The sequence below is a fragment of the Cebus imitator genome, unplaced genomic scaffold, assembly GCF_001604975.1.
Source record: "Cebus imitator isolate Cc_AM_T3 unplaced genomic scaffold, Cebus_imitator-1.0 Scaffold548, whole genome shotgun sequence".
In the NCBI taxonomy this organism is placed as follows: domain Eukaryota; kingdom Metazoa; phylum Chordata; class Mammalia; order Primates; family Cebidae; genus Cebus; species Cebus imitator.
In genome coordinates this window covers 993,632-1,012,832 of record NW_016107863.1, presented here as the reverse complement: position 1 = coordinate 1,012,832, position 19,201 = coordinate 993,632, and the positions used below count along the sequence as shown (strand labels likewise).

The following is a 19,201-nucleotide window of genomic DNA, read 5'->3' as shown; positions in this document are numbered from 1 at the left end:
AGGTATGAAATGTAGAAGGAGAGAGAGATGCCTCTATATTCCTAACACAGGTATGAAATGTAGAAGGAGAGAGAGATGCCTCTATATTGCTAACAGCCATGTCTGCTTTACTCTCCATCACTGTTCTAAGTTGCTCTCAAAAAGTGGTCTGAGACATCAACACTGCATTTATATCAGGCATGGCCGTATTGATCTGGGGCACTTTGATCACAACAGGAAAGTGCTGCTGCTACCAGTTTGACCCACTGTGTACTCATGATGGGCATTATGGCTCATGATCTCAGTGACTGGCACACTTGTCAGAGCTGCGGCCCAAGATGGAACCTTCTTCCGGCCTGATGAGTGATCTGGAAAAGCAGATATGATGACCTCCCACACCGAGGTGAGAGCGGCATACTCTCCCTACACCTGCCCGGGAGCCGCCCCTGCTACTTCAGCATAACTTCTGCCAAGGTGCCCTTTAATGAAGGTTTGCAGTGGTACAGCATTTGTGAAAGAAAGCACAATATGCGGGGTGCGGGGGGGGGGGCACTGCCAGTTCTTTCCCTGTCTTCATCAGAAACAGTTCTCTCCTTACCTTGGCACAATTGGCCTTGGCCTTTAGATTTGGTCTTACGTCTGCCCAGCTCCTTGCTGCCCCATCACCCTGCCCTGTACACCCTCTCCTGCAGACGCTCTGGTCTTCCTGTTCCCCGAACACACCAGGGCAGTCTTTACAACTCTGGGCCTTCTGTACGTGTTTTTTTTTTTCTACCTAAAATATACCTTCTCCACTTCTCCCTGAAATCTTCTTTCCTTCTCCATCAAAGCCAGCAGTTATCTCTCCATCATCTAAATCCCTCTAAACGTGTTTGTCATCCTGTACTGTAAATCCTTACTGATGTCATCTGTAGGTCCTTGAAAACTGTGACTTTAAGAAAAACCACCTGTAACAGAACAAATTTTACCATAAGTTAATTGATATGAACAAGAGTTACATCCCTCCGGGATATTTCTAGTCACAAATACATCACCAAACCGCTAAATAAAGACCTGAAACACCTCTAATATTAAACATTGAAATAAACGTGAGCTAAACATACATTTAAGAAAGATTAATAAAAACAACTAAGATAAATGAATCAGTGAGTGCCAGCAGTTGTAGTGGTGAGGGGTCAAATCAAAGAATAAATGTTTGTGAAGTGGAAATTGTCAGAGTACCTCCTACCACCATGCAGATCAGAAACAGGCACAAAAACAGCGGGCTCACTGAGGACTTTCAGGCTACATGGATTACTGCTGTGCAACTGTAAAATTATCATAGACCTTACGAATTTTTATTTTACAATAATTTTCATTCATTCATTTATTCCTTTTTAAACCTGCTTATTCCAGTTTAGTGTCATGGGTAGATGGAGCCTGTCCTGGAAGCTCCAGACACAGAATGGAGACAAATCGTGGACAGGGCACCATTCCAAAGCAAGGTACACTAACACACACATACACACACACACAGTCACTCACTCACACTGGGACGACTTTCACATGCCAATTCACACAGTAAACCTAACGTGCACATCTTTGCAATGTGGGAGAAACCTGGAGTACCCAGAGAAAACCCACACAGACATGAGGAGAACCTGCAAACCCCAAGCAGACAGTGCCCCACCCATGAATCTATTTTTTTTTCTCATCAACATTATAATGAAATGATATCATTCAAGGACCTGCTGTATTGAAATTATTTGTTTATGTATCTTTCTCACCAAGTGGACAGTATCCAGCCCATCATATCATCACCTTGCATGCACAGATCATGTGGTATGTGCCTATGTGTGTTTAATGCATATATTAACTAGTACACCACTGGCAATATTTCCTTGCTATATAGCCATGAAGTTAGATATGTGTGCCACATTCCATAAAGTTATATATGTGTGCCACATTCTATGGCAAGAGAAGACTATAATTATAATAATTGTGTTCCAGAAAGTTGGTCCACCTCAGTCTGTATTGACATAAGTGGGTCAAGCTTTATAAATGAAGGATGCAAAGATCCTGAAATTTACTTCTCCAGATTAATTCTGAGAAGCAAAGTATTCTGGGGCCCGTGTTCTTAGGGATGCGAAGCCCCCTGCCAATAAAATTGAGCACAAGTGATGTTGGCTTGGCAGATGCTATGTGGTACATGACTCTTCGCCTATTGCTGGATGAATGCAACAGCCACACCTTCAGAGCTGGTAAAAACGGGCTGCATGTGGTGCTGTCCAAGGTGCTACCTGAGTTGCCTTTCAGTTGTCCCTTTGTTTTCACATCCATCAAAGACCCGGGCTAGCAGGGCACAGTGGTTCACACCTGCAACCCCAGCACTTTGGGAGGCCAAGGAGGGCTGATCACCTGAGGTCAGGAGTTCAAGACCAGCCTGACCAACATGGAGAAACCCCGTCTCTACTAAAAATACAAAAATTAGCTTTGCATGGTGGCACATGCCTGTAATTCCAGCTACTCAGGAGGCTGAGGCAGAAGAATTGCTTGAACCCAGACAGCAGAGGTTGCAGTGAGCCAAGATTGCTCCACTGCACTCCAGCCTGGGTGACAAAAGTGAAACTCCACCTCAAAAAAAACAGAAACAAAGACCAAAGTCATTCCTGTTACGGCACTCTCCCTTGCCGTGATGAAACTTAGCAACCTGGCTGGAGAGGGCACTGTGGGCTTAGACTTGAGGGACCACTTGATCGGTAAAGCTTCTCCTTGCATGTAGACCTTGGCATTCAGGAGAGCTGCACTTGTGTTCCCCAAGACACAGCAGCTCTGTCTGCCTTGCTCTCCCCCTCACCACTGCAATGTGAAGTTTCTAAGGGGAACGAAACCTCTGTGGCCCCCCACTCTCCAATGGAGGAGGTCTTATTTCTTGGTGTGCCATGGAAGACCCCTTTCACATACTTCCAGCTGCCTCTGACACTGTCTGGCAGGCAGCTAAGAGGAGCTTTGCTGAATCTGGAAGGACAGCATGCTTTTAGTAAAGATGTGCTTCTACCTGAGAAGCTCCTTCTGCTTAGATTGAATTTCCCTCTGCCCTTGTCCCAGCTTCCATGTCTTCCCGTCTGGGAAGGTGCTCCTAGCTTCTCTCTCCCTCCTAGGGGGACTGTGCCCACCACCCCTGGCATTGCCTTCACCATTGTGTCATAGTTGACTGCTTAAATGTCTGCCTCCTGCACCAAACTCTCCAAGGTTAGAAGCACTGTTTAAGCCATCTCTGTATCCATACTCAGCACTTGGCACAAGGCCTGGTACACAATAAAGACCATCCACGTTTCCTGATTGACTGAGTTAAAGGAAGGAAGAAGAGGCTGAGTGCGGTGGCTCACATCTGTAATCCCAGAACTTTGGGAAGCCGAGGCAGGTGGATCACTTGAGGTCAGGAGTTCGAGACCAACCTGGCCAACATGAGGAAACCCCATCTCTACTAAAAACACAAAAATATTAGCCAGGCATAGTGGTGCACACCTGCAATCCCAGCTACTTGGGAGCTGAGTCAGGAGAATCACTTGAACCCAGGAGGCAGAGGTTACAGTGAGCTGAGATCACACCATTCCATTCCACCTTGGACCACAATAACAGAAACTCCAGAAAAAAAAAAAAAAGAAAGGAAGAAAAAAAGCAATGACAGTATTTACTTAAAAATAAACCCAACTATACTAGATCCAACCACCCAGCGGGTGTAAGAATTTAAGAGAGCATCTTTACAGCACCTTGAGCCTCCATAACAAATGATAGCATGCTTTTTGAATGTTAATTTCAATGTGGATGCAAACTCAGCGCTGCATCTGAAACCCTCCTAAGTGTGGTTCTTAGAACTGTAAGCCCTGCCTGGCCCCATCACCTAACAGCAGGCAAATGTGGACACAGCCATGAATGGAGGAGGGACACACACTGTGACTTAGGCTCTCAACAAGCCTGAGGCTCCCTCCCAAGCCAGGCAGCTCAGGCAATGGACGAGGCAGCTAACTGGCCGCAGGGAGTCTCAGGTCCACCTGGGGCCCTGCCGCTCCCTTGCTGTGTGGTCAGGAAGGCAGCTGCCCTTCTCAGGATTCAGCTTCCCAGTGGATAAGAGGAGGGCTGGCCCAGAACCCTCCCATGACTGTCACTATGGGATCCTGTGTGAGTCACAATACGGTGGGTTGGTTTTTGGAGACTAGACTGTAGCCAAGTAGGTGGTGGTGCCCTGGTTATGGGAAGAGCTACAGTCACCCTGCTCAGCACAGCACACTCCCTGCTGGGCTCAGGGTGGAGTGAGGCTGAAGTCATCATGGGGCCTCCTCCCAAGTACCCAGCACCAGACAGCCCTGGGAGGATGACGTGGCCTCCCTATCTGTCCTGTATGGTCCGCAGGTCCCCTGGAGCCGCACTGTGGTTCCGGGAGGTGAACACGTATCCTTTTCCTCTGCAGGCGTCAGTAGGTAAAGAGGAATCTTTCCCACTTTCAATCAGGTTAGTGCCTTCCTGAAGAAGAAATGGTATTTCCTAACATTGAGATGGAGAAAAGGGGTCTCTTTCTCACATCTGTAAGCTCCCATTCATTCTGTCTCTGTCTTTTACACACACAGACACACACACACACACACATACACAGAAGAATACCACTTCTCACCTTTCCTTTCTGTGTAGACCAGAGGAGGTATTATTATGAACAGGAATTTGCCCCGGCTAACCAGACGTGGCCCTCCTGCCTGCCACCTTCCTCTCTCTCCCATGCCCACAGCCCCCCGCCCACTCTTCTGCCCATACAAACCGCCCAGATTCCAGCAACTTCGCTGCTGAACACCTCCAAACATAAACCTCCCAAATAACCCAGAGCTGCACCAAGAAATTGCAGACTTGAGCAAAGCAGTGAGAGGTCCGTGCACGCCCTTCCTGGAGCCTGGGCTCCAGCTAGTCTTTCTTACGTGTAAGTGAGAATGGCAGGTGAGTGACAAGGAGCAAAGACCACGCCCTCCCCATCATCAAAGGGTCACAGAGTCAAAAGCAGGAGGGTGGGGATGTTCGACTCTTACACTTATTGGTGGATTTTTTTTAAGAGTGATAAGGTATTTATTACGTGTTCCTAAAATAATACGTCTGACTGTCATTTTAACAAATTCCTTGCGTTTTAAATCATGACTTCCTATGTGGACGTTATCTGGTTTGGCTTGATTTGCTTATTAAAATTTTCTCCCCCTAATGTTCCCTTTCAGCCAGCAATGAGTGGGATTTTATTTCTTTTTCAAAGAAAGGGAGCCCACACAATTTATGTAATTCTGTGATATTCTTCCACACAATGGCCAGCACAAAAGAAAGCTTTTTTAACACGCAGCTTTGAGGCTGAAAACACAAATTGAGGCACAGATTTCAGGAACAGGTGTCTGGGAGCTGAAGAGTTAGATAGAGATGGTGGTTTAGCAGCCACCTCCCACTCTCCTCCCTTACACCCAACAGGGGGTCAGGGCCACCTCACAGCCCCTACACCCGCCCCTGCCCCACAGCATCCCTCATGCACAGCAGTTCCTTCCCAAGCAGAGGTACAAATGTGTAAGCAGGACCCAAGTCTCAGGATTCGAGAGGGAGAGGAGGACCCGGGGCAGTATTTAATCTCATCCCAACACTTTCGTCTTATCTGACAGGTGATGAAGGTGATTCCCAGAGAGGTGGAGCCCTTCTTTTCAGCCTAACGAATTGTTTTCCTTAGCAGTGGTGACTCAGAGGAAATGAGTGGGCTGCAGTGATTTTTGTGATCTCTTGTGCCTGCGATTGGGTTGGGTAGGAGGTTTCTGCTTTTAGACAGTGAGGACCAGCGGGGGGCAGGGGGGCCAAAAATGAGTAGAGCTCTGGATAAAGCTCCCTGGCCTTGTCTCTGAGCCCTCCAGCCGAAGCCATCCCCACTTCTCCTGTGCTGCCTCAGGGGGGTTCCCCTGTGCTTCTGCTGGTCCTGTATCCGGACACCTGACCTATCCCAATGCAGCTCAGGAACCAGGAACTCAACTTGAGTGACTCTGGGCACTAAGCCTTGTGCTTAAGGCAAAATAAGCCCTTAAAGAGTTCCTGAGTTCAAGGAGCAGAGCCCCATATCCAGGTGCACTCCAGCCCACACATTACCCACATGTGCATTCATTCATTCAACAGAGTTTTTTATTTATTTATTTATTGAGATGGAGCCTTGCCCTGTCCGCAGGCTGGTGTGCAGTGGCGCAATCTTGGCTCACTGCAGTCTCCTCCTCCCTCCTCCTTCAAGCGATTCTCCTGCCTCAGCCTCCCAGGTATCTGGGATTATGAGCACGCATCAGCACTCCCAGCTAATTTTTGTTGCATCTTTAGTAGAGATGGGATTTCACCACGTTGGCCAGGCTGGTCTCGAACTCCTGACCTCAGGTGATCTGCCTGCCTTGGCCTCCTATAAAGTGCTAGGATTACAGACGTGAGCCACCACACCCAGCCTCAACAAAGTATTTACTGAGCATCATCTACGTTCATGCCAGGCACTACTTTTGCTGGAAATGCAGACATGAAGGAGCTGGGCTGGGCTGCACTCTTGGTGCCTGCCTTCTAAGTAGAGGGGACTGATAAAAACTAAGTTGACAGGAAGGGAGTTTTAGACAGAACATGTCATTCAGGCTCTGATCGAAATCTCCATTGAGGCCAGAGAGGAAGCTGCGTGATTGAGAACAGCCACTGAATTCAGAGCGGAAGCTTTGGGGTAGAAGCTTCCCCTGGAAGTGATTAAGCCAGGTAGACTTCGGAACGTGTTCGGAAGGCAGCACAGCACAGTCGCTCAGTCCCTAATGAGCTCACTTCCTACGATGACCTTGGCTTTTGTCAAAGCCTTGTACAAGGGATCTGCCATTATATTCGTGATTAAAAGTCTCTTAAGATCTTACTCACCACATTTCATTGTGTTCCCTACAGAAAGTCTAAGATGAAACATTTTGTTAAGAACTTGGAGGAAGAAAAAAGTCCCTGTATTGTGATCATAAGAACTAAGCTTTCCTTTTATCTTCTTGGCTGCCAAAAAGCCCAGAGAAGTATCTGAATCTCAATTACTACAATTCTGTCTGTCCGTTTTATAATTTGGGAAGAATGCTTAAGAATGATAAAAGTGTCCTCTTACAATCGCCCAGACACAGGCTCAAATCTCCATTTCTCACCACACGATAGATGACCTCAGAATTTTTATTAACCATTCTCAACCGGGTTTTCCAGCAACCTGAGAATAGGGATACTTGATAGTGTTTTCTGCTGTTGTGTTGTTGTTGTTCGTTTCTGGTGGGGGCACACAGTCTCGCTGTGCCCCGCACGCTGGAGTGCAGTACATGATTTCGGCTCACTGAACCCTCTGCCTCTCGAGTTAAAACGATTCTCCCTGCTTCAGCCTCCCAAGCATATGGGATTACAGGTGCCTGCCACCACACCCAGCTAATTTTTTTTGTAGTAGAGACAGGATTTCACCATGTTGCCCAGGCTGGTTTCCTGACTCAGGTGATCTGCCTGCCTCAGCCTCCCAAAGTGCTGGGATTATAGGCGTGAGCCACCGTGCCCGGCCTTGATAGTGCTTTGATGAGATCATGTACAAAAGTCCCCGACATCGAGCAAATGCTCAGAATTATTTTTGTCTTCCTTCATATTGCTACTTCCTAATTTCTGTCTGTTTTGTATTTTCCTATTTTATTATCCATGTCTTGGGTTGTAAATTTTCTCAAATCCTTTGTAGAAAAATGACAAGTTTTGATTTTCTCTTTTTAAAGTTCCATTACTCCCCTGGTGGCATAACAAAGCCGAGTGCTGGGTAGCAAAAGCTGCAGGAGTCTACTTGATCAAAGTAAAATCTGCTCATGAACTAAAAAATGTATTACGTTCTTTCTTCCAACTAAATAATGCCAGTTCCTATAACCTCATCTTGTATACTTTAATGAAGTTTCCTTCAAGGGCTGTATATTTCACTTACAATTTTTGATTTCTTCGTGTAGAGGCAATTTTTAAGAGTTATTTTCTCTATCATAGACATACCTTTGTCTGCTTTCATTTCTGAGATGGCACTCACTCACAGTTTAATACTCCAAGACAGAAACGCTGTTAATGACTTTGTTAGATAGAAACTGACAGAGCAGAATCTTTTGTCTCTGGATTCTTTAAAAAAAAAAAATCCATGCATAATCACGTGTTCCCTCCCTAGAAGTGATGATTTTCTGCTTTTAAGATTCTTTTTTTTTACAGGTTTTGTTTTTGTTAATGTGCTATACTCCATGAGAATATCTTAAAACATATTATACCCACAAGGCCTGTTCCAAGATTTGAAAAAAAAAGAAAACAACCTTTGTTTAACCATATCACTTACTTCAAAACATTTCAACAATTACGATGTTATTTAAGTTGGAAAGCAAAACAAATAAACATAACATCGGTGGGTCCTCTGCTACAAATAGGAAAAAAAAAAAAAAAACAGCAGATGGCAATTTATTCCCTATAAAGCAGGGCACTTTGTACAGTGTATCTAAGTTGCTCTCAGGGGCTCACTCATCAGACCCACTTTTTCAAGTGTCAACTAAAATCTATGCTTGGCATAGCCCATAACTAAGGATATGTGATCACTACCAAGAATTGGAAAATTACAGTGTTATTGAAACTATTGCTGATGTTCTTGTGGTCCTCCTATTAGCTCATATTATCCATCACCAAAGGGGAAAGAAGATGAAAGATACTCAAGTTATTAGTGGGTTGGAGAAAAGGCTAGGAGAAATTTAGTGATACCCATTGATTTCCCACACATACAGAGACTGGGAGGGCCACCCTCTGCAGAGAAGAAAGAGAAAGGAGGTCTCCTGTTGGGGAGATTGGTTTCAGAGATGAGGAAGAATAGCAGAGTTGTAAGACACTGGAATCACTGTCTAGGAAGAGAGTGGCCTTTGATCCAGGGCTACTTAAAAACAAGACAGAGCTTCGTCTATCTCCCACAGTTCAGATGTGAAGAGAGAATGATTAAATTCTTCTTCTAGCCTGATGAGTCTATAGTATATGTTAGAAACGTTTGTGAATGCCTGGGAGAAACCTGGCCACAAATAAATTGCATGTTGAGCAATCAGCTGTATCCACCTGCTGTGTTCAAGAAGCAACTGCTGACATTTGCTCAAATGCGCTCACCACAAACCAAACCAAAATACAACAAAAACAGGGTAACTAGTTGACGGTGGATGTGCTAACTAACTCGATTGTGGTCATCATTTTACCATAGATAGATAGATAGATAGATACACACACACACACACACACACACACACACACACATATATAATCTTCACAGTGTATTCCTTAAAATCATACAATTTTATTTGTCAATTTTCCTCAATAAAACTGGGAAATTAAAAATAAAAAGGAGCAACTATTGTGAGTCTTTAATAAAAACACCTGTTTAGGACATTATGGAATATAATGTTATGTTTGCCTCCTTCCTACATAACTTTGTGTTCATATCTTCCTTTTCTTCTTTCTTTGTACCAGCTACTAGTAAATTATCACGTCTTTCTGTGTTTCTTCTTTTTTTTTTTTTTTAGCCTCCGCCTCCTGGGTTCAAGCGATTCTTCTGCCTCAGCCTCCCAAGTAGCTGGGATTACAGGCACCACGCCACCATACCCAGCTAATTACTGTATTTTTAGTAAAGACCGGGTTCTGCCATGTTGGCCAGGCTGGTCTTGAACTCCTGACCTCAGGTGGTCCACTCACCTTTGCCTCCAAAAGTGCTGGGATTACAAGCCTGAACTACGGCTCCTCATCATTTTATCTAGTTTTATAAGCCATCTTAAACTCTTTCTGGAACAAGAAGGGACATCATTGAGTAAAATGATTTCTATAAATTAAAGACTGGGGGGCTTTTCATGCCAAGAATTATGCCAGGTATAGGGGATATATAGAGGAGAAAACTTCACAGTGTAGGAGTGAACATGGACAGATCAACTAGCAACAGTATCTAAGAATCTCTGCAGGGGAATGAGATTCCTGTGCATCACAGAGCAGAAAGTTTCACTCTTGGGCATGGGAAGGAGGCAAGGGGCGGTTACAGCAGAGTTGGTACCGGAGCATAATTCTGATGCAGAAGTGCAGATCCTGCCTGCAAGTAGGAATGGGGAGGATGTGTGCAAAGACAGGGTGGTGGGAGAGGGTGGGGTGCAAGGGACGGCTTTGAGGCTACCCTGCTTATCCCAGACAAATGTCATCGTTCCAATCCTGTCCTCTTTGACTAATGTTTCCTCCTCTACCTTTCCTCTCACCATGTGAACAGTGATCACGGGCATAATTTGACAGTTTCAGGAGCGTTGTCTAGTTTCCAGGGAATTTTGGTAAAAATACAATAGTAGAATTGTTGTCTTCAGCAAAAGAAAAACACCCTACAATCCTTTTGAGGCCCTGATGGAAACCACGTAGATAAACAACCTTTATCTTAGGCTGTTCAACATTAAGGCAAAAATATCTTAATCATAAACCTTACAAATAAAGGAGTCTCTCCCCTGAACACTGGTGTATAGAGCACCTTTACAAATACACTAGGCTGTTTAACACTTGCCACTTTGATTTTGTAAGACAGCCTGAGGGTTTCTTGAATTCAGTGCATGAACTTAAGTGTTGAGGACTCTGGGGTGACATGAAGGAAGTCTGTTTAGTGATGGAGCCTGGCCAGGTGCCCACACCCTATGTCTCAGTGAGTTTTCCTTCCTAAAGCATTACCAGTGGTATCTTAGCAGGAGATTTTTATTTATTGAGCACTTACTATACGAAGAACTTGACTTGCACTGTCTCACTAAATTCTGACAACAGCCCATTTACAGAGGAGGAAACTGAGATGCAGAAAGATTAAATCATCCAGGGATAGACCCGTAGCTGGGAAGCAGGTAGGTGCTGCCTCCACAGCTTTGATCATGGTGTAATTCATAATTATATACTTGACTACTGCACTTAACTCCAAGTGGTTTTGAATCTCTGTAATACTATAACATGATATGAGTCCACTTAAAGTACATGGGAACTAAATGAACCTTGTGCTCTTGTAGAAGCCTGTCTGTTTTGGGGATTTTACAAAGGTCTCTGGACAGAGCCTCCCGGAGAGGTGTCAGCTTACTGAGATCCTCCCTGAACTGCCCAGAATAGCCATGGTGCCTTGAGATGGGTGGGTGGTTCCTGCTTCCCTGGCCTCCAGCGCTTTGCCTGTCTTCCTGAGAGGAGGAATGGTTTCCAGGCAACACCATGGTCCATCTATTTTCATACTGCTGTAGTGACAGGCATTTTGAAAAAATAAATATGGTTCCAATAGGGTGATGAGATGCTTTTTGGAGTCTGGCTTATCTGCCTGTTATAATTCTACAGCAACCACCAGTAGGGCCAAAGGAATTCCAAACAGGAGACACAGATGAATGAAAAGGCCTGCCTGCCCCACGGCCATACAGGACCAAGACTCACAGAATGCCAACACTGTGCTTTCTCAGGCTAATAGACTTTTTACAACGTCCCGGTCTTGGAGGTTGGAAGAAGCATGGGCCTAAATTACTGCTAACTAGATTGATGTAACCAAAAAAATAGACTGTTGCTGTAATCTGCAGATCATGGCTGGTAAACAAAAAGTCAATAGCTTGCCTTTGATTGAGGTGCATAATAAGTTACAGTTCCTGGGATCTAAACTCCATCTGTCAACACTTTTTTAGGGCTTAATCTTCCCTTCTTGAAAACTAGGTACAGAACAACATGAACTTCAATAACCAGAACCCCCAGAAATGTTCATTTAAACCCAATTTTAGCATACTTTGATGGAGTCAGAATCACCCTTGCTTGTTTCTAAAACAAATCCCATGGGTGAGTTCTATTTGCTGCCTGTCCTTTTGTGTTATCAAAGTTATCTGTTTCCAAAACGAGTTATTGGTCTGCATCAGCTTGGCTCATTTTAAGTGCTCAAAATTGTAAACAATACAAATATGCATCTTTTTCTCATCAGATACAAGGTTTTCTACAATACCATTGGCTGTATCCAAGGGAGATACAGTCCTTTGAGATTGGATTTTATTGAAAATCATGGTGTTCAAAGAGTACTAGGATGTTTGAAGTCCTTCATGGAAATTTCATATGGCCAAAGGCATTCTGTAGAGTGAAAGGTTGTAAATGGAGAAGTGGCTGCCCCACCCAGGAGGGACCACCCCTAATTCTAGGCTGTGTGGAGGGACCACCCCTAATTCTAGGCTGTGTGTAGGGACCTGAATGCTGCAGGGATCACTGAGAGGTTAATAATGATAATCATTTGTTTGCCTTAAAGAAGGATAAAATCAGATCCAATCTAATTGATGTTGGAGAACTCGAGGGATGGCATTTGGTTGGGGAATAGTCACACCTTCAGGGTCGTTCTACACATCCCAGTTCTTCTGGGATCAAGTGGGTTAGAGCCTGGAGAGGCAGCGACTCCAGCAGAGTATGGAAATGAAGGGCACCCTGGTGCACTCGTGTTTTTGTTCCTGCTGTCCCCGTGTGAACCCAGAGCTGCAGCCTTTGTCACGAGGAAGATGCTCTATGCCATGTTTCAGATCTGCCCAGCAGGGCAGCTCACTCACAGCGCGTGTCTCCCAGAACATCTTTCTTTCATTTTCGTGTGATGACAGCAGCTGAGTTGCCGGTGTGCCCTGACCCTGCTCGCTGTCTCTTTGCTCCCACAGAATCTGTACCAGAACAGGTTTTTAGGCCTGGCAGCCATGGCGTCTCCTTCTAGAAACTCGCAGAGCCGACGCCGGTGCAAGGAGCCACTCCGATACAGCTACAACCCTGACCAGTTCCACAACATGGACCTCAGGGGTGGCCCCCATGATGGCGTCACCATTCCCCGCTCCACCAGCGACACCGACCTGGTCACCTCGGACAGCCGCTCCACACTCATGGTCAGCAGCTCCTACTACTCCATCGGGCACTCGCAGGACCTGGTCATCCACTGGGACATAAAGGAGGAAGTGGACGCTGGGGACTGGATTGGCATGTACCTCATTGGTGAGTAGAATGTGCCAAGTGTATTATTCATCATTCACTTTTACATAAGCTGTCGCATTTTAATAACCTCTACCATATAATTAAAATAGGCAGCTGTGTTATATGCCAGATTTGAACACACTGAAGACCACTGTTGCATGACCTTGCTTTTCTGCAAAGTGGACAATAAGGCCTCTCTTGCCATCTCTATTCCATGGAAGAAAATCATGAGATAGAGTACAGTGTGGTTAAATGCAAACATCATCATTTGCAACTATAGAAGCTCTTCTACTTATGAATAAGTTAATATCAAAAGCCTGTTTTTAAATCTATGTGCTTATAAGACAAAGTATCACCATATGCCTAACAAATGTATGCACAGCTACGTGGAGACAATTTCACTTTAGTTTCCAGCATAATCTTCACCGGCTCTTCCAACATTCTTACTGCTTTGTATTCAACAGACAAGCTGGGAATTATACATACAGGCATGGTGCTGGGGAAAGTTGACTTGCCTTACTCTTTAGGTGGAGATTTATCCAAAATTTTGAAAGTGCCAAAGTTGAAAGTTTACTAGAAGAAATGGTTCTATGTGAATTTTCTAAAGTCTTTGGGAACAAAATAAATTATACAAGTAAGTTGGATGCTGAGGCAATTATTTTTATGAAAGTTTCACCATTCCCATAGATTGGTTTTGAAACTAAATCTTATAATTATGGAAACCAATTTAAATGAAAAATGTATTTCGTCTATTTTATGTAATAGAATCAGCTGTCATGGAAATCGATGCGTTACCCAAAAGTCAAGTTGTAATTGCTGGAAGGCCACCAGAGTCAACAGATTCTAATACATGAAAGACCACAGGTCCATCCGAGGCCAGGCCTTCTGCCTTCACTTTGTGTTGTGCAATATTTGCACATTCAGACACACAACACCGGATTTAACATCACAGAAAGTTATGGATTGTTATGAGTAGTTTAAAGCCTTGACAATTTTTCTGATAAAATAAAGGGGATCTTATCTGACTGACCAGTTCTCAGGGAAATATTCTTGGGTCTCTTAAAGGTTTCTCCATCAGCTTAGTTAGCATGTTTATAATACACACATTCATGTAAAGATGAAGATGAGTACATTGTTGAAATTTTTACACAAATAGCTGTGACTAGCTGAACTCGATTTCTGAACTTTAAAATTTAATTTGTTTCTGAAAAAAAAAACAGTTCTTGAATAAAAGCAGATACTATCAATCAATAACAGAGATTGCAAAATAACACCCCAATGAGCATATTTTGTTTCATTTACATTTTTTTGTTTTAAATTTGATTATCCACATTTAAAATGTAGAGATTTCAAGCTGAAACCAAACTTTCTAGCCTCTTTTACAAAGGCTCCAATTTGGCAGCCTGAGCCTGTGATACCGCATGGTTCTAATCTGCTGGAGTTAAGCATCTGCATCCCCCTTCACCTCCCCACCCCCTCCAAGACTGGCCTGTGACCTTCAGTGTTGCCACAGTCCCCTCCCACCCATTCCAACCTTCATCTTGAGTGTTTTGCGTTTAGCATCTGAGGCAATTAGGTTTAGGGCTCTGAATCTAGGATTTTGGTTTGGTTTGGTTTTGGTTTTGGTTTTGTTGTTGTTGTTGTTTGGTTGGTTTGGTTTTTTATCAAGATGGAGTCTCACTATGTTGCCCAGGCTCAAATCAAACTCCTGGGCTCAAGTGATCCTCCAGCTTCAGCCTCTCCAAATGCTGAGATTACAGGCATAAGCCACCATTGCTGGCCCAGATCTAGTTTTGGGTCAACTCCTTACAAGTGTATCTTCTCGCAGTTGGTGAGTGCTGATGCTGTTCCTCAAGTCAGGGACCCACTGGAAGAGAAGCCTATTTGGGGAGAAGGTAATGAGCTCAAGGTGGAATTACTGAGTGTGGGACACCTGAGGGATGTGCATCCACAGTGAATGAATGAATGGGTCTGAAGCTCAGCCAGGGATCCACGCTAGGGTTGTAGATTTGGGGTAACAGACACCTTGGGGGTGGATAAGCTCACTCTAGTGTTGTGTGCAGAAAGAGAGCACCAGATAGTCACAATGAGAGAGGGGCAGGGGAGAGGCAGACAAAGAACTCAAACAGAAGAGAAGGAGGTGGTGAAGAGGCAGGAAAACCAGGACACTGGAAAGGACAAAAGAAGAGGGTGGTAGAGGAGGGGGTGGGTAGCCAGAGCAGATATTACAAAACTCCGTGAATGAATAAGATCTGGTGTTATCATGACATTTTGACTGAGACAAAAGTAACCACAACTCATCATCCTAGAACCTTAATTTGACAGTTTGTTATTCTCATTGTAGCTACACATATATAACTGTGAAGTTATGTAATGCAAAATGCCAACACTTTCACAGCATAGCATTTCAAAAATAACTTCCCAATCTGAAACTGTCTGTGAATCTTTAAAGTTAATAATGTGTAAGTCCTTCGTAGCTTATCTTCTGCATTTACCGTGCTACGCCAGAGATCAAATCAGAGATCTAGGCTGAGAAACGTAGACATGGTGATTTCATCTCATCTGTCGTTTCATGAATGAGGAGAGGTTGACTCCATGGCTCCCACAGTCACACAGCTACCTCCCCTGGCACAAGACTCATGCTGCCATGAGTGTAGCACAGCGTTGTGGTGCAGTGATGGGTATGGGCCATGCCACATCTGTGAGCCATCAGATGTCCAGCACAGGCCAGGGTTGTGATGCTTTCAGCATGGTAGACTACTGGAGCTCTCAAAGTAAATAGGACTGTTCTGCTGTAAGAGGGGGAAAATGCCTGCATGTGGAGGGGGATGTGTAGTGTGTAGCTGCTGATTTAGGGATACCAACTCTGAAGAATTAAAGTTTTTCCTTGACATCAGCCACCCTATTAGAATCTAAAAGAGCAGAAACTGTATTTCTCAGTTAAGGCACAAAAAGAACGCCTGTGTCCAAAGAAACAATATGAAGGAGAGGCCACAGAAGAGGAGAAAGTGGCATTGATTTTTAGGAGCTCTTCTATCGCTTTATGCTTAGAGTCCCTTCTTCTACAAGACAGTGAGCTTCTGCATCATTGGCTTAGTAATAAGAAAGACAAGTAGATTCTCCCCATATCTCCTGTCCCATTATTATTATTATTATTATTATTATTAATTTTCAGACAGTCTTGCTCTGTTGCCCAGGCTGGAGTGCGGTGGTGTGATCCTGGCTCACTCCAACCTCTGCCTCCCAGGTTCAAGCGATTCTCCTGCCTTAGCCTTCCGAGCAGCTGGGACTACAAGTGTGTGACACCACACCTGGCTAATTTTTGCATTTATAGTAGTGATGGGGGTTCACCACATTGGCCAGGCTGGTCTCAAACTCCTGACCTCAGGTGATCCACTCGCCTTGGCCTCCCAAAGTGCTGGGATTATAGGCATGAGCCACCGCGCCCAGCCTCGTGCTGTTATTTAGTAAAGCCATGCATGGTCCAGCCACAGTGGGAGAATCCTGGGAGATTTTTTTCCAAGATTTGGTGGTCAGAAGGCATGAATTACTCTGAAAAATGGAAGCCATATCTTTTTTCTGATGGGTGTAGGAGACCTGGGTAGTATACTGATTCTCTCTTTTAATCAGTCGTGGGCTCACTTGCTCATTCCACTCTTAACAGCAATAGTATGTTTGCTGTCCACTCGTCTATTATAGATTATGGTATGGAAACCATAGCTATAATTTTTATTTTGAACAAATCAAGAGAAAATACATTACTTGTTTCTTAGGTATTCTATTTCTGTAAGCCTCATTAGAACTTTCTGATTAAAATTTTCATAACCACAAAGATCCTTTCTCTATTATAAACTGTGGAACAGGTGGTAGGATTCTATACACCAGAAGAAATATATACCACTCAGAAAATACAATCTTTTCCTGAGAAACTTATCTCTACATGTTCTGTACAAAATGTACGATGACAGAAGCTTAACCAGTACTGATGTGAGCTAGTGTTTCAAGTTATTATTAATGGTTTTACATATTAAATATCATGGAGATTTGCAATAGAGGGCCCTATTTTTAGCCCAGATTCTAAGCAGAAATAGCTGCTTATTAGATGTTGGACACTGTTCTAAGACCGCTAGCTATATTAGCTCAAGGAATCCTTACAATAAGATTTTGAGGTAGGTACTTATAGTATGTATCCCCATTTTGTAGTGAAGGATTAAATAAACTGCCTAAGATCACATAGTAATGGTAGATTTAAGTTTCCTGCCTCGTGTTTAGCAGGTCCCAAGGCAGCCCATGTGAGTGACGCAAAGGCAGCAGCCTCCTCGTAGAGCCAGTTAAGCAGAGTTATCCTGATTCCAGAAGCCCTGCTAGAGTCCAGTTCTCTAGGCACCGAACTCCCTGTATTAAATCCCTTTCTGCATAAAACACATAGACTGAGTCTGGATTTCTGCAGCTGACCCTGCCAATGCATTTGGATTCCTAAGCAAAGACTAAGTAACTTTTCTAACAACTGGTAACAAATGCCTTTGGGGAAGGGTTTGACCTCTCAGCCCAGATGACCTCTCAGCCCAAAAATACAGACTATTCTGTTTCTCTTGGATGGTATTTGTGATTAAATGTTATTGTTAGTGTGAGGGAAGGGGCTGCTTATCAGGGCCGATAGCCAGCCAGTCCTTTAAAATGTATTGTGTTTAAATGTCTATGGCAAAATATACGTTTCTCGCATTAATATGGGTTGGTTTTTTTGTTTTGTTTTGTTTTGTTTTTTCCATCCTCTTCATCCTTCTCTGCTTCTTCCCACCTCCCCTTTATCCTTTTCTCATTCGTGCTCCTGTGGTTCCTTGATAATTCACCCACTCTCGTACTTTCTATATTCTAATGAAATTACCTGTTTTCTTGAATAAATCCCCAAATATATTAGAAACTCCCTGAGAACATAGACCGTGTCTTGTTCACCAGTGTATCCCCAAGGTTTAGCACAATGCCTGGAACAAAGTACCCAATATCCATTATCTCACGCATGAATGGACATCCTCCTTCCAGGTGTTACTGTCCATAAATCCCTGACTATGAATATGAAAGGGAATATCCCAGTGATCAGAGTGGATAAATTCAGGGAAATACCATCCCTTGGAGAACTGCTATAATGAGGCAAATTTCTACCTGGGTGTGAGACTTGTTATATCTGTGCTGAAGACCCAGGGAGCTAGGAAAACATTATGCCTTTTTGCAGAAATGAGGCAATTACTGTAAAAGATGTATTATGCAATCTTCTTAGCAACCCAAACAGGGCTGTGAGCACAACTGTGAATAAAAAGACAGGCAAATTTTGCAAACAAGCGATTTTCCAAAGGATACAAACAGTTCTTATCGGTAATGAGTGTTCATTTGCCCAGTCATTTTTTTGCCAGAGAAGGGGCAGCCTAAAATGTGCAATCCACATAGCAGATTACAAGTAGGCTTAGCAGTTATCTCATTTAGTGCTCCCCTGTAAGACTGAAGTTTTATGACTACTCCCCACTTTGCAGATGAGGAAAGACTGTAGAACTGACATGATTGGCAAATGGCATGCAAGACCTCAAGAGCTGGGCCCTTTGGCTTCAAGCTCAGTGCTTTTTGCACTTCATCTCTGTTTTCTCAGTCCAGCTCGATGCAGCATGTGACCCGGAGAGAATCTGCAGAAAAAAGAGCAATCATGAAAAGAGCTCTCTGCAGAGCCGGACTCTGGGCCTGCCCTCAGGAGCCCTTTGCCCAGGTTGTCCCTCCAGCCCCTGCAGTGGATTTGGACTCTCAAAACCTGGCTTTCCCCACAGCCTCAGATCCACCTCACTCAGATTATTTCCGGTGGAGTGGAAACTACAAGGGCACCATAGAAGAGCAACAAATTCACATTCCTGTCTTAGTCTGCACTGAAGGTGTGGGGTCTGGAACGAAGAAGGTGACAGGCAGCTTAGTGTTCTCAGATCTGTCCTCCCCAGGAATGCTGCATTTCTCTCCGGACACTGGTTTTAAAGATGACATGGATGGGTTGCAAAGTGATGAGCAGATAAACAGCAAGAGGTGAAACATACAGTCATCAAGAGCTCCTCCCAGTCCTCGTCTCCTCCACCAGTGTGCTCCTGACCACCCCCTGGCTGCCTTCCTTGTCACTCTCTGTCACAGCACCCTGTTCTTTTCCTTTCCTTTTTTTTTTTTTTTTTTTTTTTTT

The 19,201-nt window shown here is 44.2% G+C and overlaps 1 protein-coding gene and 1 pseudogene across 10 annotated transcripts in view; both read left to right on the top strand.

Annotated features, from left to right (window-relative positions):
• The window catches only part of LOC119469021, a 28,651-nt pseudogene extending 26,337 nt beyond the window's left edge, over nucleotides 1-2,314 (top strand).
• Nucleotides 1-19,201, top strand: part of HECW1 (HECT, C2 and WW domain containing E3 ubiquitin protein ligase 1) — a 453,917-nt gene that overhangs the window by 183,714 nt on the left and 251,002 nt on the right. For all 10 annotated transcript variants that reach the window (XM_017515382.2, XM_017515378.2, XM_017515385.2 and 7 more), the window contains one exon: nucleotides 12,693-13,017. In XM_017515382.2, the coding sequence (XP_017370871.1) occupies nucleotides 12,693-13,017 (325 nt within the window). The remainder of the gene's footprint in view (nucleotides 1-12,692; nucleotides 13,018-19,201) is intronic.